Source organism: Oncorhynchus kisutch, linkage group LG22 (genome assembly GCF_002021735.2).
Source record: "Oncorhynchus kisutch isolate 150728-3 linkage group LG22, Okis_V2, whole genome shotgun sequence".
Lineage (NCBI taxonomy): Eukaryota > Metazoa > Chordata > Actinopteri > Salmoniformes > Salmonidae > Oncorhynchus > Oncorhynchus kisutch.
Window position 1 is genome coordinate 39,010,035 of NC_034195.2, and position 23,044 is coordinate 39,033,078.

At 41.9% G+C, this 23,044-nt stretch overlaps 1 protein-coding gene across 1 annotated transcript in view; it reads left to right on the forward strand.

The window, feature by feature from the left end:
* Window positions 1–346: 346 nt before the first annotated feature.
* Window positions 347–23,044, forward strand: part of LOC109866998 (UPF0606 protein KIAA1549) — an 88,511-nt gene continuing 65,813 nt past the window's right edge. The window contains exons 1-2 of the mRNA XM_031801438.1: window positions 347–512; window positions 1,487–1,768. Of these exons, the coding sequence (XP_031657298.1) occupies window positions 1,519–1,768 (250 nt within the window). The 5' untranslated portion in view covers window positions 347–512; window positions 1,487–1,518. The remainder of the gene's footprint in view (window positions 513–1,486; window positions 1,769–23,044) is intronic.

Consider the following 23,044-nt stretch of genomic DNA (forward strand, 5'->3'; position numbering starts at 1 on the left):
TAAGTGGCCTGACTATTGCTTTTGCTAACACATATTTGAAGTAGGGAAAAACGTTTATTGTATACATTCCCTGACAATGCTTTCAGGAAAATAAAAGTTTTTAACATTTTCTGTATAATACAGTTAATCAATTACCATTCAGTCTGTCTGTCAGCCCATGTAAATAGCTCAAGGGATTGTGTGCATCACACGAACGGTGTTGCCGTGAAACCACAGACGCGGCCAGAGATGGACAACCTAACCCCCTCCTGTTTGAAGGACTGCACTGCAGCCAATGATCGTAGGACGTTAGATAATAAATATCTAATCAGGGCTCGGGGAGGAGTTATTGCAATCCTCAGGACGAGTGGCCACTGCGAGAGCGAAAGATGCCCAAAGAAAACGGAAAGGACAATGATATTAGGTAGCGAACTATTTCAAGTGGTATTTAGCTAGTCCGGTTCATTTGATTGTTTTTGTGGATATGAAAACGTCCAGACAAAGGGAAACAGAGAATGTGAAGCTCCATTTTGGTAAGATGATGTGCTCTACTATTGTATGTGATTGGGATACTGCAAATGCATAGGATAGATGGGGCACAGGTTTCCCGTTATCTCTGAACTCCGAGCGCAAGATAGCTGGCTAACTTTAAAACGTGTCTATGGTTTGTTTGTTGTTGTATGTTGACTTGAGCTTGTTTATGAAAATAACAAAGTATTACCTGTTTTATTTAGTTATAAGATACTATGATATTCATGGAGAAAACGGGTTGGGAAGGAGGACAAGGAGACAACTCATGACGAGTCAGTCAACCAGGCAGCAGAGCAGACTAGCTAGCTAGTAGTGTCAGGATCATTTTTACACATTGAGCCACTTTAGGTACAGTAGTAGGCTCGCTACTAATAGGTAGCTAATGAAATCATGGTGTATAAATAGCTAGCTCGCTAGCTAGTAAATAAGAATAACATTTTTATTTACTAGTGTTGCGGCTCAGACACACCCGCACACGTTTTCACATTTGCTATGTTACATTGTAATTCTGTTTTTAGCACATGCGGTGAATTCCCCCACACTTAGCTAATAGCTAATCCCTGATTTGCGCTTGCATCACCTTTGCCTGCTGGCATGTCAGAGCAGATAGGTGTCTTCATCATGAGTAGCACGTTTCCCTCAATGCTCTACTGTTTTGGCGAAAGGCAATGCATGTCCTCATGTGAAAGCTTAACCCAGGAGAGAACAAAGGACAGCCAGGGTTGACCTAACTCGGCTGCCGGCATCCAGCCTAGCACACTGTTATGTCAGGGTCCTTATAATGGAGTGGTTTTCAGATAAACAGAAAGATTTTAGCCTAAAGTGTGTTGTCTTTCTCTTTTGTGTGTTCATCTTTTTTTGACTGCATGTTTTTCCCTAAATTGTTTGCTTTATGTGCTCATATTGATAGACAACTGTCGATGCTCTCACAATGCATGGAATATTTTTTGACATCATTGTTTTGGTTTGCACACAGCTTAATCAACCCCTCTTACCGAAAGCGGATATATGATATGGAAGAAGGGGTACATTGAGGGAGATCACACAAGCAATACCTGCATTCTCCAGCTCGTGGTATCTACTGGGATGCATCATAAGTGGATAAAATGCCATGACTTCCATGCAATGGAGGGTTTACGCTTCTCTATGGGTTCATTGGTGATTTCCAAGACCGTTCTGCCCATTCAAGGCTTCGGTGCAGCGGTTCTAGGGGTGATGCTGTTGGTGACAATGATCACAGCAGGTTCACCTGCAGCAGGTAAGCAGACACCTCTCTCACAGACATGATCCACTCATTTGTTCAGTGCAGTATGCTGACATCAACTCTATACAGTCATTGTGTAACAACCACGGATCAATAAGGGTTTTGAAGTTCATAAGACGAAGACAAGTTAGTATTGACTAATAGGTAGCCCTTCTACTGTGTGTTATCACACACATAGCATGTTACTTTCCAGTCCTATGTAGTCTTAAAGCCAGCAAAATGACATAGCCACGAACAGCACCAGAGATATTGAGATGAGCGAGATGCAACACTTCGCTCCCACAGTCACACACAGTATTTGCGCATGTGCACTAGGACCAAAACCCTTTAACACTCTTAGTTGTTGTGGAAATGTACCTACTATGCTGTTTACTTTATACATCTACATCATATCGCTTAATTTACCTTTAATGTTTGATAACTTCCCTGACCCGTAACAGGTGGCAAATCAACAGGTGGTGAAGGCTATGGAATGCTATTTGAAATGTCAGTGTAATAACCCTCTGTGTAATAGCCTTTATATAATTGGGCTCCCGAGTGGCGCAGCGGTCTAAGGCACTGCATTGCAGTGCAAGAGGTGTTATCACTACAGTACCTGGTTCAAATCCAGGCTGAATCACATCTGGCTGTGATTGGGAGTCTCATAGGGTGGCGCACAATTGGCCCATTGTCGTCCGGGTATGGCCGGAGTAGGCCGTCAATGTAAATAAGAATTTGTTCTTAACTGACTTGCCTAGTTAAATAAAAATACATAAATAACATTTGCCATATTAACAACAGCCTACTGGTCACGTACATATATTACAGGTGTTATCGCAGGTGCTGTGAAATGCTCCAACAGTGCAGAAATACTTATGTTTCTAGCTCCAACAGTGCAGAAATACTTATGTTTCTAGCTCCAACAGTGCAGAAATACTTATGTTTCTAGCTCCAACAGTGCAGAAATACTTATGTTTCTAGCTCCAACAGTGCAGAAATACTTATGTTTCTAGCTCCAACAGTGCAGAAATACTTATGTTTCTAGCTCCAACAGTGCAGAAATACTTATGTTTCTAGCTCCAACAGTGCAGAAATACTTATGTTTCTAGCTCCAACAGTGCAGAAATACTTATGTTTCTAGCTCCAACAGTGCAGAAATACTTATGTTTCTAGCTCCAACAGTGCAGAAATACTTATGTTTCTAGCTCCAACAGTGCAGAAATACTTATGTTTCTAGCTCCAACAGTGCAGAAATACTTATGTTTCTAGCTCCAACAGTGCAGAAATACTTATGTTTCTAGCTCCAACAGTGCAGAAATACCGAACAAACTCAAACAATTCAAATAAAGAAATGAATACATGTCAGAATGACCAATGTCAGTTTCCGGAATATGAATATACAGTGCCTTTGGAAAGTATTCAGATACCTTGACTATTTCCACGTTTTCTAAAATTGATTAAATAAAAACAAATCCTCAATCTACACACAATACCCCATAATGATGAAGCAAAAACAGGTTTATAAACATTATTGCAAATTTCTTACAAATAAAAACAGAAATCCCTTATTTACATAAGTATTCAGCCCCTTTGCTATGAGACTCGAAATTGAGCTCAGGTGCATCCTGTTTCCATTGATCATTCTTGAGATGTTTCTACAACTTGATTGGAGTCCACCTGTGTTAAATTCAATTGATTGAACATGATTTACAGTTGAAGTCGGAAGTTTACATACACTTAGGTTGGAGTCATTAAAACTCTTTTTTTCAACCACTCCACAAATTTCTTGTTAACAAACTATAGTTTTGGCAAGTCGGTTAGGAGATCTACTTTGTGTATGACACAAGTCATTTTTCCAACAATTGTTTACAGATGTGTTATTTCACTTATAATTCACTGTATCACAATTCCAGTGGGTCAGAAGTTTACATACACTAAGTTGACTGTGCCTTTAAACAGCTTGGAAAATTCCAGAAAATTATGTCAGGGCTTTAGCAGCTTCTGATAGGCTAATTGACATAATTTGAGTCAATCGGAGGTGTACCTGTGAATGTATTTCAAGGCCTACCTACCAACTCAGTGCCTCTTTGCTTGCCATCATGGGAAAATCAAAAGACATCATCCAAGACCTCAGAAAAATAATTGCAGACCTCCACAAGTCTGGTTCATTCTTGGGAGCAATTTCCAAACACCTAAAGGTACCACGTTCATCTGTAAAAACAATAGTATGCAAGTATAACACCATGGGACCACAGTGTTCTGTCTCCTAGAGATGAACGTACTTTGGTGCAAAAAGTGCAAATCAATCACAGAACAGCAGCAAAGGACCTTGTGAAGATGCTGGATGTAACAGGTACAAAAGTATCTATATCCACAGTAAAACAAGTCCTATATTGACATAACCTGAAAGGCTTCTCAGCAAGGAAGAAGCCACTGCTCCAAAACCGCCATAAAAAAAGCCAGACTACGGTTTGCAACTGCACATGGGGATAAAGATGGCACTTTTTGGAGAAATATCCTCTGGTCTGATGAAACAAAAATAGAACTGTTTGGCCATAATGACCATTGTTATGATTGGAGGAAAAGGGGGAGGCTTGCAAGCCAAAGAAGGAGGGACTGGTGCACTTCACAAAATAGATGGCATCTATATCTAAGTTAAAGCTTGGTCGCAAATGGGTCTTCCAAATGGACAATGACCTCAAGCATACTTCCAAAGTTGTGGCAAAATGGCTTAAGGACAACAAAGTCAAGGTATTAGAGTGGCCATCACAAAGCCCTGACCTCAATCCTATAGAGAATGTGTGTGCAGAACGTGTGTGAGCAAGGAGGCCTACAAACCTGACTCCGTTACACCAGCTCTGTCAGGAGGAATGGGCCAAAATTCACCTAACTCATTGTGGGAAGCTTGTGGATGGCTACCTGAAACATATTACCCAAGTTAAACAATTTAAAGGCAATGCTACCAAATACTAATTGAGTGTATAATTCTGACCCCCTGGAATGTGATGAAAGAAATAAAAGCTGAAATAAATAATTCTCTATTATTATTCTGACATTTCACATTCTTAAAATAAAGTTGTGATCCTAACTGACCTAAGACAGGGAATTGTTACTAGGATTAAATGTCAGGAATTGTGAAATACTGAGTTTAAATGTATTTGGCTAAGGTGTATGTAAACTCCCAACCTCAACTGTATATACGGTCCCACAGTTGACAGTGCATGTCAGAGCACAAACCAAGCCATGAGGTCGAAGGAATGGGCCGTCAACCTCAGAGACAGGATTATGTCGAGGCACAGATCTGGGGAAGGGTACCAAAACATTTCTGCAGCATTGAAGGTCCCCAAGAACACAGTGGCCTCCATCATTCTTAAATGGAAAATGTTTGGAACCACCAAGACTCTTCCTAGAGCTGTCCCGCCCGGCCAAACTGAGCAATCGGGGGAGAAGTGCCTTGGTCAGGGAGTTGACCAAGAGCCTGATGGTCACTGACAGAGCTCTAGAGTTCCTCTGTGGAGATGGGAGAACCTCCCAGAACGACAACCATCTCCGCAGCAGTCCACCAATCAGGGCTTTATGGTAGAGTAGCCAGACTGAAGCCACTCCTCAGTAAAAGGCACATGACAGCCCACTTGGAGTTTGGCAAAAGGCACCTAAAGATTCTCAGACCATGATAACAAGATTCTCTGATCTGATGAAACCAAGATTGAACTCTTTGGCCTGAATGCCAAGCGTCACGTCTGGAGGAAACCTGGCACTATCCCCATTGTGAAGCATGGTGGTGGCATCATCATGCTGTGGGGTCGTTTTTCAGCGGCAGGGACTGGGAGACTAGTCACGATCAAGGATGAACGGAGCAACGAACAGAAAGATGACCCCTAAGCACACAGCCAAGACAATGCATGGGTCTGAATGTCCTTGACTGGCCCAGCCAGAGCTGGATCGAACATCTCTAAAGAGACCTGAAAATAGCTGTGCAGCAACGCTCCTCGTCCAACCTGACAGAGCTTGATAGGATTTGCAGAGAATGATGGGAGAATCTCCACAAATACAGGTGTGCCAAGCTTGTTGCGTCAGACCCAAGAAGAATCTATACTGTAATCACTGCCAAAGGTGCTTCAACAAAGTACTGAGTAAAGGGTCTGAATACTTATGTAAATGTCATATTCCAGTTTTATTTTTAATAAATTAGCAAAAATGTCTAATCCTGTTTTTGCTTTGTCATTATGGGGTATTGTGTGTAGATTTGGTGAGGGGAGAAAAACAATTTAATCAATTTTAGAATAAAGCTACAAGGTAACAAAATGTGGAAAAAGTCAAGGGGTCTGAATACTTTCTTAAGTCACTGTATATGATGGTGTGTATTGACAGTATGGACACAGTGGACAGTACCGGTATATGAATAGAAAAGTTGTGCTCAGCAGTAGTTATATAGGATAAGCCCTGACTAGAATACAGTATAAATGAAGTGGGTACAACTATATAAACATTATATACAGTGGGGAGAACAAGTATTTGATACGCTGCCGATTTTGCAGGTTTTCCTACTTACAAAGCATGTAGAGGTCTGTAATTTTTATCATAGGTACACTTCAACTGTGAGAGACGGAATCTAAAAATAATCCAGAAAATTACATTGTATGATGTTTTAGTAATTCATTTGCATTTTATTGCATGACATAAGTATTTGATACATCAGAAAAGCAGAACTTAATATTAGATACTAGACAACAGCCAGTGAAATTGCAGGGCGCCAAATTCAAAACAGAAATCCCATAATTAAAATTCCTCAAACATACAAGTATTATATACCATTTTAAAGATACACTTCTTGTAAATCCAAGAAGGCTTTCAAAAAGGATTTATGGCGAAAGCACACCAAACGATTATGTTAGGTCAACGCCTAGTCACAGAAAACCATACAGCCATTTTCCAGCCAAGGAGAGGGCTCACAAAAGTCAGAAATAGCGATTAAATTAATCACTAACCTTTGCTCTTCATCAGATGGCACTCACATGACTTCATGTTACACAATAAATGTGTGCTTTGTTCGATAAAGTTATTCTTTATGTTCAAAAACCTCATTTGAAATTGGTGCGTTATGTTCAGAAATGCATTGTCTCAAACAACCATCTGGTGAAAGTGCAGAGAGCCACATCAAATTACAGAAATACTCATCATAAACATTGATAAAAGCTACAAGTGTTGAACATACGATTAAAGATAAACTCCTCCTTAATGCAACTGCTGTGTCAGATTTTAAAAAAGGCTTTACGGTGAAAGCACACCAAACGATTATGTTAGGTCAGCGCCTAGCCAGAGGAACCCATACAGTCAATCTCCAACCAAGGAGAGGTGTCACAATAGTCAGAAACAGCGTTAGAATGAATCACTTACCTTTGATAATCTTCATCTAGTGGCACTCCCAGGTCTCCATGTTAGACAATAAATGTTTGTTTTGTTCGATAATGTCCTTCTTTATGACCAAAACCTTCCTTTTTGTTTGCGCGTTTAGTCTAGTAATCCAAATGCACAAGGCACGGGCACTAAGTCCAGACTAAAAGTTTTTTTAAATGTACAATAAGTTCATAGAAACATGTCAAACGATGTTTAAAATCAATCCTCGGGTTGTTTTTGTCATAAATAATCAATAATATTTCCACCAGACAAAAGCTTTGTCAATAGAAAAGGAGAAACAAGAAAGGCGCACTCATGATCATGCACTTGGCTCATGTCTGGAAATTTCAACTGTCCACTCATTGAACGTGGTGTATCTCCCTAATTTTTCAGAGTAAAAGCCAGAAACAATGCCTAAAGACTGGCCACATTTAATAATGGGATTTGATGGAAATTGATGTAAAATATATCACTAGCCTCTTTAAACAATGCTACTTAATATAATGTTTACATACCCTACATTACTCATCTCATATGTATATGTATATACTGTACTCTATATCATCTACTGCATCTTTATGTAATACATGTATCACTAGCCACTTTAAACTATGCCACTTTTGTTTACATACCCTACATTACTCATCTCATATGTATATACTGTACTCCATACCATCTACTGCATCTTGCCTATGCCGTTCTGTACCATCACTCATTCATATATCTTTATGTACATATTATTTATCCCTTTACACTTGTGTGTATAAGGTAGTAGTTGTGGAATTGTTAGGTTAGATTACTCGTTGGTTATTACTGCATTGTCAGAACTAGAAGCACAAGCATTTCGCTACACTCGCATTAACATCTGCTAACCATGTGTATGTGATTTGATTTAGAGGATGCCATACTGGGTCCTAAGTCTTTGTATGGTGGATAGGCTTTCAATGCCTTTCAAGATAATAGTACTTCCTGGTTGGATTTTCCTCAGGTTTTCGCCTGCCATATCAGTTCTGTTATACTCACAGACATTATTTTAACAGTTTTGGAAACTTTAGAGTGTTTTCTATCCAAATCGAACGATATGCATATCCTAGCTTATGGGCCTGAGTAGAAGGCAGTTTAATTTGGGGTGAAAATACTGCCCCCTACCCAAGAGAGGTTAAGAGCTGTTGGTTAAGAGAGGTTAAGAGCTGTTGGAGGCCACAGAAGGAGAGTTGTATGGCATTCAAGCTCGTCTGGAGGTTAGTTAACACAGTGTCCAAAGAAGGGGCAGAGGTATAAAGAATTGTGTAGTCTGCGTAGAGGTGGATCAGAGAATCACACGCAGCAAGAGCGACATCATTGATGTGAACAGAGAAGAGAGTCATTTGAGAAACCAAGGCTATTGAGTCTGCCGATAAGAATGTGGTGATTGACAAAGTCAAAAGCCTTGGCCAGGTCGATGAAGACAGCTGCACAGTACTGTCTTTTATCGATGGCGATTATGATATCATTTAGGACCTTGAGCGTGGCTGAGGTGCACCCATGACCAGCTCTGAAACCAGATTGCATAGCGGAGAAGTTACGGTGGAATTTGAAATGGTCGGTAATCTGTTTGTTAACTTGGCATGTGTCAATACAAACAGAAAAGCAATTGTAAGCTAGATCCTTGCAATGTCTCATTGAAGAGCTAGATAACTTTTCTGTCCTCTGGACTAAAACGTAATTATGATAAGTTTACCATATTACGTATTGGATCTTTCAAATACACACCTTTTCCATTACCCTGCAGTTTACCTATATAACGGGCTGACGGTGAAGTAGACATACTTGATATTCATATCGCAAAATATATAAATGAGCTCTCCACAATGAATTTGAATAGAAATAAATAGAAAATAGAAATAGACAAGATCCTATAACCATGGAGAGGTTAATACCTGTCTATTTATGAAAAAATTACACTGATTAACTCCTTAGTCATATCTCAGTTAACTCACTTATGGCGCTGCCTACTCCTGATGATTCGTTTTTCAAATCATATGAGCAAAAAATATTTTGCTTTATGTGGGATGCTAAAACGGACAAGATAAAGCGTGCCTATCTATATAATCAGGGTGGCAGGGTAGCCTAGTGGTTAGAGCGTTGGACTAGTAACTGGAAGGTTGCAAGTTCAAACCCCCGAGCTGACAAGGTACAAATCTGTCATTCTGCCCCTGAACAGGCAGTTAACCCACTGTTCTGTCATTGAAAATAAGAATTTGTTCTTAACTGACTTGCCTAGTTTAATAAAGGTAATGAATATGAACTGGATGGGCTGAGATTATTAAATATAAAAGCACTACCTCTCTCAATTATACAAATGTTCAACCCAAAATAGTTACTAGGAAAAGCTCATCCATTGGCTGTTTTGCTTTTGTGCAGATTGCCATGTCAATTCTTTTTATTCATTGAAAATGAAACCTTTTTCAATGTTTCTCTCTTTTTCAAACAAGCATTGCAGAGCTAGTTACAATTTCATTTTCATCCCCCAGGAAATAAAGCTGCTCTCGGAGGATAACAAGAAATATTATGGTTGACCTCAAATGTGCTGGTTGATAAAATACCTGTATTTATGGAAAAGATGTTTGAAAAGGTTATTTTGTTTTTATATGATTTTGTAAATTAGAATGGTAGAGTCATGTCTTTCATGGCTTAATCAGAATTGTATGGGAAGGTCTGCTCAATCCAAGACTACAACCAATTGATTACAGCATTACCCTAAAAATGGAGGAGGCAGGTAGGGAACGTGTCTGTCTGTCCAATATAAAGGATCAAAACTGGCGGAGGAACTAAAATAGCATAAATAGGAAACTATACCAGTTTCATTTGAGGACCAGAATGTTGAAAGCTGTGAAGAAATTTGATGGCACAGGGAGTATGAGTTGTTATATAAAAATATTTTGTGCCTTTCGGCTGAAAAAGCCTAACCTTCATCTAAAATTGTCCCTAGAAATAGTATTGTTGGGAGATCTGGAGAGAGCTGCTCAGTCAATTAATAATATACTAATACTATTAATTAAAATATTTATATTCAACTCAAAATCTGTGGATTCGATTAGATAGATAAAAATGTTGTTAAACATCACAGCATAATTGAAACATATATGGCATGTAGAAATCTGAAGAGGGTGGCCAGCAGAGATAGATGGGATAAGCTGAGGGTTGGGATGGCATGGAGTTGAGGGGTGGGGGATACACCCCCACCCGCTGATGCACGCTGGACTGTCCATAAATCACGGTACTCCATTCTGCTTGTTTGTTTTATCTGTTGGCCCCGTTGCCTAGTCTACGCCATTTTACCTGCTGTTGTTGTGCTAGCTGATTAGCTGTTGTCTCACCTACTGTTTTAGCTACCTTTCCCAATTCAACACCTGTGATTACTGTATGCCTCGCTGTATGTCTCTCTCAAATGTCAATATGCCTTGTATACTGTTGTTCAGGTTAGTTATCATTGTTTTAGTTCACAATGGAGCCCCTAGTTCCACTCTTCATACCCCTGATAACTCCTTTGTCCCACCTCCCACACATGCGGTGACCTCACCCATTACTACCAGCATGTCCAGAGATACAACCTCTCTCATCATCACCCAGTGCCTGGGCTTACCTCCGCTGTACCCGCACCCCACCATACCCCTGTCTGCGCATTATGCCCTGAATATATTCTACCATGCCCAGAAACCTGCTCCTCTTATTCTCTGTCCCCAACGCTCTAGGCGACCAGTTTTGATAGCCTTTAGCCGCACCCTCATACTACTCCTTCTCTGTTCCGCGGGTGATGTGGAGGTAAACCCAGGCCCTGCATGTCCCCAGGCACCCTCATTTGTTGACTTCTGTGTTCGAAAAAGCCTTGGTTTCATGCATGTCAACATCAGAAGCCTCCTCCCTAAGTTTGTCTTACTCACTGCTTTAGCACACTCTGCTAACCCTGATGTCCTTGCTGTGTCTGAATCCTGGCTCAGGAAGGCCACCAAAAATTCAGAGATTTCCATACCCAACTATAACATCTTCCGTCAAGATAGAACTGCCAAAGGGGGAGGAGTTGCAGTTTACTGCAGAGATGGCCTGCAAAGTAATGTCATACTTTCCAGGTCCATACCCAAACAGTTCGAACTACTAATTTTGAAAATTACTCTCTCCAGAAATAAGTCTCTCACGGTTGCCGCCTGCTACCGACCCCCCTCAGCTCCCAGCTGTGCCCTGGACACCATTTGTGAATTGATCGCCCCCCATCTAGCTTCAGAGTTTGTTCTGTTAGGTGACCTAAACTGGGATATGCTTAACACCCCGCCAGTCCTACAATCTAAGCTAGATGCCCTCAATCTCACACAAATCATCAAGGAACCCACCAGGTACAACCCTAACTCTGTAAACAAGGGCACCCTCATAGACGTCATCCTGACCAACTGGCCCTCCAAATACACCTCCGCTGTCTTCAACCAGGATCTCAGCGATCACTGCCTCATTGCCTGTATCCGCTACGGAGCCGCAGTCAAACGACCACCCCTCATCACTGTCAAACGCTCCCTAAAACACTTCTGTGAGCAGGCCTTTCTAATCGACCTGGCCCGGGTATCCTGGAAGGACATTGACCTCATCCCGTCAGTTGAGGATGCCTGGTCATTCTTTAAAAGTAACTTCCTCACCATTTTAGATAAGCATGCTCCGTTCAAAAAATGCAGAACTAAGAACAGATACAGCCCTTGGTTCACCCCAGACCTGACTGCCCTCGACCAGCACAAAAACATCCTGTGGCGGACTGCAATAGCATCGAATAGTCCCCGTGATATGCAACTGTTCAGGGAAGTCCGGAACCAATACACGCAGTCAGTCAGGAAAGCTAAGGCCAGCTTCTTCAGGCAGAAGTTTGCATCCTGTAGCTCCAACTCCAAAAAGTTCTGGGACACTGTGAAGTCCATGGAGAACAAGAGCACCTCCTCCCAGCTGCCCACTGCACTGAGGCTAGGTAACACGGTCACCACTGATAAATCCATGATTATCGAAAACTTCAATAAGCATTTCTCAACGGCTGGCCATGCCTTCCGCCTGGCTACTTCAACCTCGGCCAACAGCTCCGCCCCCCCCGCAGCTCCTCGCCCAAGCCTCTCCAGGTTCTCCTTTACCCAAATCCAGATAGCAGATGTTCTGAAAGAGCTGCAAAACCTGGACCCGTACAAATCAGCTGGGCTTGACAATCTGGACCCTCTATTTCTGAAACTATCTGCCACCATTGTCGCAACCCCTATTACCAGCCTGTTCAACCTCTCTTTCATCTCGTCTGAGATCCCCAAGGATTGGAAAGCTGCCGCAGTCATCCCCCTCTTCAAAGGGGGAGACACCCTGGACCCAAACTGTTACAGACCTATATCCATCCTGCCCTGCCTATCTAAGGTCTTCGAAAGCCAAGTCAACAAACAGGTCACTGACCATCTCGAATCCCACCGTACCTTCTCCGCTGTGCAATCTGGTTTCCGAGCCGGTCATGGGTGCACCTCAGCCACACTCAAGGTACTAAACGACATCATAACCGCCATCGATAAAAGACAGTACTGTGCAGCCGTCTTCATCGACCTCGCCAAGGCTTTCGACTCTGTCAATCACCATATTCTTATCGGCAGACTCAGTAGCCTCGGTTTTTCGGATGACTGCCTTGCCTGGTTCACCAATTACTTTGCAGACAGAGTTCAGTGTGTCAAATCGGAGGGCATGCTGTCCGGTCCTCTGGCAGTCTCTATGGGGGTGCCACAGGGTTCAATTCTCGGGCCGACTCTTTTCTCTGTGTATATCAATGATGTTGCTCTTGCTGCGGGCGATTCCCTGATCCACCTCTACGCAGACGACACCATTCTATATACTTTCGGCCCGTCTTTGGACACTGTGCTATCTAACCTCCAAACAAGCTTCAATGCCATACAACACTCCTTCCGTGGCCTCCAACTGCTCTTAAACGCTAGTAAAACCAAATGCATGCTTTTCAACCGGTCGCTGCCTGCACCTGCATGCCCGACTAGCATCACCACCCTGGATGGTTCCGACCTAGAATATGTGGACATCTATAAGTACCTAGGTGTCTGGCTAGACTGCAAACTCTCCTTCCAGACTCATATCAAACATCTCCAATCGAAAATCAAATCAAGAGTCGGCTTTCTATTCCGCAACAAAGCCTCCTTCACTCAAGCCGCCAAGCTTACCCTAGTAAAACTGACTATCCTACCGATCCTCGACTTCGGCGATGTCATCTACAAAATGGCTTCCAACACTCTACTCAGCAAACTGGATGCAGTCTATCACAGTGCCATCCGTTTTGTCACTAAAGCACCTTATACTACCCACCACTGCGACTTGTATGCTCTAGTCGGCTGGCCCTCGCTACATATTCGTCGCCAGACCCACTGGCTCCAGGTCATCTACAAGTCTATGCTAGGTAAAGCTCCGCCTTATCTCAGCTCACTGGTCACGATGGCAACACCCATCCGTAGCACGCGCTCCAGCAGGTGTATCTCACTGATCATCCCTAAAGCCAACACCTCATTTGGCCGCCTTTCGTTCCAGTACTCTGCTGCCTGTGACTGGAACGAATTGCAAAAATCGCTGAAGTTGGAGACTTTCATCTCCCTCACCAACTTCAAACATCAGCTATCTGAGCAGCTAACCGATCGCTGCAGCTGTACATAGTCTATTGGTAAATAGCCCACCCTTTTCACCTACCTCATCCCCGTACTGTTTTTATTTATTTACTTTTCTGCTCTTCTGCACACCAATATCTCTACCTGTACATGACCATCTGATCTTTTATCACTCCAGTGTTAATCTGCAAAATTGTAATTATTTGCCTACCTCCTCATGCCTTTTGCACACATTGTATATAGACCCCCCCTTCGTTTTCTACTGTGTTATTGACTTGTTAATTGTTTACTCCATGTGTAACTCTTTGTTGTATGCTCACACTGCTATGCTTTATCTTGGCCAGGTCGCAGTTGCAAATGAGAACTTGTTCTCAACTAGCCTACCTGGTTAAATAAAGGTGAAATAAAAAAAAAAAAAAAAAAAAAAAAAAAGGACGGTCAAAGTTAAAAGTAAAAATTTAAGTTCAAATAAACCAAAGAAAGTACATTTGAATGACACTGAAGGGCAACTCTGTTACATCCCATGGCTACTTGCCTGAGGCTGATGCTGTGCAGGTGCTTGTATGTGTGTACAGTCGTGGCCAAAAGTTTTGAGAATGACACAAATATTAATTTTCACAAAGTCTGCTGCTTCAGTGTCTGTAGATATTTTTTTCAGACTTTACTATGGAATACTGAAGTATAGTTACAAGCATTTCATAAGTGTCAAAGGTTTTTATTGACATTTACATGAAGTTGATGCAAAGAGTCAATATTTGCAGTGTTGACCCTTCTTTTTCAAGACCTCTGCAATCTGCCCTGGCATGCTGTCGATTAACTTCTGGGAAACTGATGGCAGCCCATTCTTACATAATCAATGCTCGGAGTTTGTCAGAATTTGTGGGTTTTTGTTTGTCCACCCGCCTCTTGAGGATTGACCACAAGTTCTCAATGGGATTAAGGTCTGGGGAGTGTCCTGGGCATGGACCCAAAATAGCGATGTTTTGTTCCCCGAGCCACTTAGTTATCACTTTTTCCTTATGGCACGGTGCTCCATCATGCTGGAAAATGAATTGTTCATCACCAAACTGTTCCTGGATGGTTGCGAGAAGTTGCTCTCGGAGGATGTGTTGATACCATTCTTTATTCATGGCTGTGTTCTTAGGTAAAATTGTGAGTGAGCCCACTCCCTTGGCTGAGAAGCAACCCCACACATGAATGGTCTCAGGATGCTTTACTGTTGGCATGATACAGGACTGATGGTAACGCTCACCTTGTCTTCTCCGGACAAGCTTTTTTCCGGATGCCCAAAATAATCGGAAAGGGGATTCATCAGAGAAAATGACTTTACCCCAGTCCTCAGCAGTCCAATCCCTGTACCTTTTGCAGAATATCAGTCTGTCCCTGATGTTTTTCCTGGAGAGAAGTGGCTTCTTTGCTGCCCTTCTTGACACCAGGCCATCCTTCAAAAGTCTTCGCCTCACTGTGCGTGCAGATGCACTCACACCTGCATGCTGCCATTCCTGAGCATGCTCTGTACTCGTGGTGCCCCGATCCCGCAGCTGTATCAACTTTAGGAGACGGTCCTGGCGCTTGCTGGACTTTCTTGGGCGCCCTGAAGCCTTCTTCACAACAATTGAACCGCTCTCCTTGAAGTTCTTGATGATCCGATAAATGGTTGATTTAGGTGCAATCTTACTGGCAGCAATATCCTTGCCTGTGAAGCCCTTTTTGTGCAAAGCAATGATGACTGCACGTGTTTCCTTGCAGAGAACCATGGTTGACAGAGGAAGAACAATGATTCTAAGCAACACCCTCCTTTTGAAGCTTCCTGTCTGTTATACGAACTCAATCAGCATGACAGAGTGATCTCCAGCCTTATCCTCGTCAACACTCACACCTGTGCTAACGAGAGAATCACTGACATAATGTCAGCTGGTCCTTTTGTGGCAGGGCTGAAATGCAGTGGAAATGTTTTTTGGGGGATTCAGTTCATTTACATGGCAAAGAGGGACTTTGCAATTATTTGCAATTCATATGATCACTCTTCATAACATTCTGGAGTATATGCAAATTGCCATCAAACAAACTGAGGCAGCAGACGTTGTGAAAATGTATATTTGCCATTCTCAAAACGTTTGGCCACGACATTACACATGCATATACACACACTCGCATTGAAACGCACATATGTGCACACACACGGACACACACACACACATGTAAATAGTGCCACACATGCACAGAAACATATACAGTTTGCCATGCTGTTTTGATTTTTGTTGTCCTTGATGTCTTTTTGTTTTTGCATTGTTGTTTTGTGGGGGGGATCTTGGATGGTTGGTGGCCTGGCGGTTGGGAACTTGGGCCGGTGGCCGATAGGTCGCTGGTTCCAGACCCCGTTTTGAGTTGGTGGGAGATCTGTCGACGTGCCCTTGGGCGGGGCTCTTGACCCTGGTTGCCCCTGTGGGTCGCTCTGGACAGGAGACGGTAAGATGACTGAATGTAATGTAAATATTGAGCGGCTTCACTGCAGGTAGATTGTATGTTTTAATATATAAAAAAGAAAAATTATGAAGAGTGACACAAGGGGCAATGAAAAGCATCACATTATGTTCTGAATCAGGCAGTTGCATTTCTAAGTGGCTGTCACACACAAGAGCCATTGAGAGAGAGAGTGCACGGTCAGTCACATTTTAATGGTGCTATTGTCAATGCCTAACAAAAAGAGTGAGAGGCATTTTACTGGCCTATTTGGCATGACTTGCCAAACAGGCCAGTCAATAGGCTAATACAATATGGGACTTAATTCAGGAAGGTGAGCTTATGTACATTTTTAAGAAACTCCCACAATGCTGAATTCGGTCACATTGTTACTATTAGTAATTACAACATTACTATACAGGTATAAGAACATTTAATGATGTCCTTGGCAAAGTCGCCTATTGCCTGAATATAAACCTGGACCTAAGCCTTTATTTTAGACTATATTTAAACCGAAACCAAGTCATGGGAAAATATACAGTGAGTATACACACCTGCTCTTTCCATGACATAGACTGACCAGGTGAATCCAGGTGAAAGCTAGGATCCCTTATTGATGTCACTTGTTAAATCCACTTCAATAAATGTAGATGAAGGGGGAGACAGGTTAAAGAAGACATTTTAAGCCTTGAGACAAGGATTGTGTATGCGTGCCATTCAGGGAATGGGAAAGACAAAAGTTTGAAGTGCCTTTGAACGAGCTATGGTATCAAGTGCCAGGCGCACCGGTTTGTGTCAAGAACTGCAGCGCTGCTGGGTTTTTCATGCGCAACAGTTTCCTGTGTGTGTCAAGAATGGTCCACCACCCAAGGGGCATCCAGCCAACTTGACACAACTGTGGGCATTGGAGTCAACATCCCTGTGGAACGCTTTCGACACCTTGTAGAGTCCACACCCAGATGAATTGAGGCTGTTCTGAGGGCAAAGGTGGGGGAGGGGGTAGGTGCTCATTATCAAGAAGGTGTTCCCAATGTTTGGTATACTCAATTTATTTTGTCAGTGGTCTGAAGATGCACATTAAAATGCCTGTCTTTGTGTTTATCTATATACCAGACCTAGTACGTGTGATTCTTGACTATTTACACCTGATATAGACATCAGCCTATAAATATAAGATTTCCTATAATTTTCTCAGAAATGAAGATACATGCATCATCTCAAGAGTTTCCTGATGCACACTTAACCAATAGGCCTAAGCTATTGATTCTTATCTAAGCATGCTTGAAAGGGTTAGGTTTTATAGTTAATTACTTAGGCCTAGCCTACTCACTGTAGAACTGTCTGTTTACCCATCAGTGTTACAATATAGCCTATGTTGAGATGGGTATTGGACTGATCTTTTAGAATACGATCTCAATGTGTGACACGATATGCTGCCGAATGCTTTCTGACAGAGCATGTTACCATTGGCACCCATAGTCATTTGTTCTATTGAAAGCATTGATCCATACATCAGGAAATCTATAGCGATTGAACACATTTAGCCAACTGCTGCTTCTCATCACGTTTTTATCTACACTTCGGTTAACTGGATTTATGCATAATGTAATATACTCCTGCATATCAGACAAGCTTTTACTCAAGTGGCTTTGCCATGCTGTTTTTTTGTAAGAGTTTTTGTAACCACTAAAATGTAATTAGACAAATGGTACATATGAAATCAACTTGAGGGTGTTGTTATTCCCAACCACCGTACCCAATAGGTTACACATCATGTGGTGCTTCTGTCCTTGGGATTACTACTGACTCAGTTCCTTCAAAACTCTGGGTTTTACAGTCCTGTTTGCTAGTTGTTTTTCTATAATTGGTACGAAACACTCATGTCTATATGTGCGACACAGGTGTGAATAGGAATCAGACGACAATAATGTAGTCCTTTATTTGTGGTGTGTTTTGTCTTGGGGTTTTGTTAGGTATTGGGTGTGTGGCTTAGTGGGGGTATCTAGCAAAGTCTATGGCTGTCTGGAGTGGTTCTCAATCAGTTGCAGGTGTTTATCGTTGTCTCTGATTGGGAACCATATTTAGGCAGCCATATTCTTTGAGTGTTTTGTGGGTGATTGTTCCTGTCTCTGTGTTTGTTGTCACCAGATAGGCTGATATAGGTTTTCACATTCCGTTTGTTGTTTTTGTATTGTTCGCTTTTCTTCTTTATTAAACATGTATCAAAATTACCACGCTGCATTTTGGTCCGACTCTCTTTCGACGGAAGAAAACCGTAACACTGTGCCTTTAAACAGCTTGGAAAATTCCAGAAAATTATGTCATGGCTTTAGAAGCTTCTGATAGGCTAATTGACAACATTTTAGTCAATCGGAGGTGTACCTGTGGATGTATTTCAAGGCCTACCTTCAAACTCTGTGCTTCTTAACTTGACATCATTGGAAAATCATAAGAAATCAGCCAAGAGCTCAGAAAAAAGTTGCAGACCTCCACAAGTTTGGTTCATCCTTGGGAGCAATTTCCAAACACCTGAAGGTACCACATTCATCTGTAAAAACAATAGTATGCAAGTATAAACACCATGGGACCACGCAGCCATCATACTGCTCAGGAAGGTGATGCCTAGAGATGAATGTACTGTGGTGCAAAAAGTGCAAATCAATCCCATAACAACAGCAAAGGACCTTGTGAATATCCTGGAGGAAACAGGTTCAAAAGTATCTATATCCACAGTAAAAACGAGTCCTCTATCGATATAACCGGAAAGGCCGCTCAGCAAGGAAGAAGCCACCACTCCAAAACCGCCATTAAAAAAAGCCAGACTACTGTTTGCAACTGCGCATGGGAACAAAGATCGTACTTTTTGGAGAAATATCCTCTGGTCTGATGAAACAAAAATAGAACTGTTTGGCCATAATGACCATTGTTATGTTTGGAGGAAAAAGGGGGAGGCTTGCAAGCCGAAGAAAACCATCCCAACCGTGAAGCACGGCGGTGGCAGCATCATGTTGTGTGGGTGCTTTGCTGCAGGAGGGACTGGTGCACTTCACAAAATAGATGGCATCAAGAGGACGGAAAATGATGTGGATATATTGATGCAACATTTCAAGTCATCAGTCAGGAAGTTAAAGCTTAGTCGCAAATGCATCTTCCAAATGGACAATGACCCCAAGCATACTTCCAAAGTTGTGGCAAAATGGCTTAAGGACAAGGTATTGGAGTGGCCATCACAAAGCTCTGACCTCAATCCTATAGAGAATTTGTGGGTAGAACTGATAAAGCGTGTGCGAGAAATGAGGCCTACAAACCTGACTCAGTTACACCAGCTCTGTCAGGAGGAATGGGCCAAAATTCACCCAATTTATTGTGGGAAGCTTGTGGAAGGCTACCTGAAACGTTTGACCCAAATTAAACAATTTAAAGGCAATGCTACCAAATACTAATTGAGTGTATGTAAACTTCTGACATACTGGGAATGTGATGAAATAAATAAAAGCTGAAATAAATCATTCTCTCTACTATTATTCTGACATTTTGCATTTTTAAAATAAAGTTGTGATCCTAACTGACCTAAGACAGGGCATTTTTACTAGGATTCAATGTCAGGAATTGTGAAAAACTGAGTTTGAATGTATTTGGCTAAGGCGTATGTAAACTTCCGACTTCAACTGTATTATATTATTGTACCTACTGTGTCAGAAAGGTATACTAAAACATTATTGCTATTCCAACCTTTTCTTGGTGTTATGATGTGATTATGCTATTGGGTTATGTCTGTAGCATGTTATGCTATCTTCTCTATTTGACGGTATAAAAATACATATTTTTTAGTGTTGTGCATCTACTCCACACTGCCAAAAGCCAATTGAGAACCGCTACCGCTTTGGTTCTGGAGCTTCTTATTCATATTTAAAGTGGATCTGTTAAAGTTGGCCCTTGTAAAATCTCACAGGATTGGATTCGTGTCACTTACCAAAATAACTATCATCGTTATTTTGCCCTATTTTACTTGTACACTCACAGTATCAGCAACAAAATCAAGACCGAACCAAGAATATTTTTGTTGTCAGACCTTGATCATTGTTGAGAGCTCAGACGATCTTTGCTGAATCTGCTTATGATCACTAAGAAATTAAGGACATTTTGCAGATGTGAACACAATTTCTCTGTATTTCATTGAATCACAATCCTTTGGCCAACCATTGTTTATTGTCTGTTTCATTAGTGTCTTCTGATGAGTGATGTGACTCCACCACACTGTATTTAGTGGATCCAGGGACACAGCCTGCATGATGGTGTGATTTACATACTGGTCCTCCTAATAAAGAGGGGCTTCAGAGACGAGGGTTGGCTTGGTCCCTAAGTAGAATCTTTTCCCTAAAACAATTTCCTGTCATGAGGAGAAGGAGAAAAAGGACCCAATCCTCCCATTTAATAGGATGTTTATTCTGGGTTACTTTATAGATCATGTCCCGATCTACCCCCCGACATCTAACTTGTTCCATAAAAAGGGCTTTTTAGGGGATCCTGAGTGGCGCTACGGTCTAAGGCACTGCATCGCAGTACTACAGGGGTCACTACAGACCCAGGTTAGATTCCTGGCTGTATTACAACCGGCCATGATTGGGACATAGGCCGGCGCACATTTGGCCCAGCGTCTTCCAGGTTAGGGGAGGGTTTGGGTGGGTTAGGCCGTCATTGTAAATATGAATATGTTCTTAACTGTCTTGCCTAGTTAAATAAAAGGTACACAAAAAAAGAGCCGTAAAAAAACTAATGAAACTCTGTGGTAATAGGATTAAACTGAGAACCCCTGACGGGCACCTTACCCCAGGAAATTAGGAATTAGACAATCCTTATTCTTTCTCTTTCAGCTAAATCATAATAATAAACTATTCTCCTGGTACACAGAGAGGGCTGTTGAGAAAAGGATTTAAGGCAAAAAATCTGATTATCCAAAAGATTCACAACATAACCTACTTAGCAGGGCCCATGTCCATGTGAGCTTTTCCCAGTGCTGGTTCTGATCTCCTATTATTAGTGCTTACTCTTTTTCTGCTTAATCAGGCATTTTCTTTTACGTTTTGCATTTGAATAGTTTCAGACGCCAGCCATTTGAATGGCGTCAGCACAGTCAGTAAGCAGCAAGCAGGTATGGCAGGGGCACCGCGTGCCCACGGAGAGATGACCAACATCCACAGAGGCCTACTTTGTGCAAAATTGTGCAATGCTGCCAGATAATGTAGATGTTAACCAAGCTGTTCTAGAACTACTGTGTAGGCTATGCAAAATGACTTTTCTTGCCTGCGTGACATCCAAGAGTCCCTATCAGATATGTGCCCTTTTCTCTAAAAAAAGCTATCAAAGGTGTGAAGAGATGGGTGGTCTGTAGAATCTAGATGTGCCTCCAGATGTGTCTGTAGATGTTTGCCATAACCCAAATATATGGCTAGTCTATATATAGCTAGTTCCTGTGTGCAGATAAGAGGACCCCAACTTAGCTGATAACTGTGATAACTGACTCTGGCCCTCTGGATCTCTGCAGAGATGATGCAAAACCAGCTCAAGGCTTATTCCCATGAGGGGGAAATTACATTGGTGTGAGAAGAGGTTGTGCTGTGCAGATAGAGAGATTGATCAAAGTGGTTTCCTCTCCTGCTGGAAGCGAGTTGTAGGAGGAGAGAAACTGGTTTCAGAATCAAGGCCCGTGGAAGGAAACTTTTATATATGTATCCTCGCTCGTTTGAGGCTTTCAGCAAGCTCACCACTTTACTCTTAAGATCTGTTGACATGGAGCAAGGCTTCGCTGAGTCTAGGATGATTCCCCTTGGCAAAGAGAGCATTGAACCACTGCATGTGCATATTTATCACCCATGGCTTGGACTGCCTTCAGATGAACTACAGCTGTGGTCTGTGTTTCTTTGCCTGTGTTCTAAATGTAAGTGTCTTTGCAGGCCTTCTGAAAATGAACAGTGCAAGAGGGAGTCTTGGTCTTTGAGTCTGGTATAGAGGAATGTAGCCAGTCTAGCCACAATTGTAGAAGTAGGCTATTAGCTTTATGATTTTCTTCCCTAAGGGGACCACAGTAATATCATATAGGCTATTTACTCAATCATCACCATTATCACAAAGTGAAGACATCCCACTGGGCACACACAGGTTGAACCAATGTTTCTATGTCATTTCAATGGAATTCCATTGTACCAATGTGGAAGAGGTGTTAAATTGACATCTGTGCCAAGTGGGATTATTCAATGATCCTTCAAGACCGTTAACTTTGATGCAGTTCCAGCAACATTGCTATTATTATTTTATTTTTTTAACCTTTATTTAACCAGGTAAGCCAGTTGAGAACAAGTTCTCATTTACAACTGCGACCTGGCCAAGATAAAGCAAAGCAGTGTGACACAAACAACACAGAGTTACACATGGAATAAACAAACGTACAATCAATAACACAATAGAAAAGTCTATATACAGTGTGTGCAAATGTAGTACGTGTAGGGAGGTAAAGCAATAAATAGGCCATAGTTGCGAAATATCTACAATTTAGCAATTAAACACTGGAGTGATATATGTGCAGAAGATGAATGTGCAAGTAGAGATACTGGGGTGCAAAGAAGCAAAAAATAAATAACAATATGGGGATGAGGAAGTTGGGTGGGCTATTTAAAGATGGGCTGTGTACAGGTGCAATGATCGGTAAGCTGCTCTGACAGCTGATGCTTAAAGTTAGTGAGGGAGATCTGAATCTCCAGCTTCAATGATTTTTGAAATTTGTTCCAGT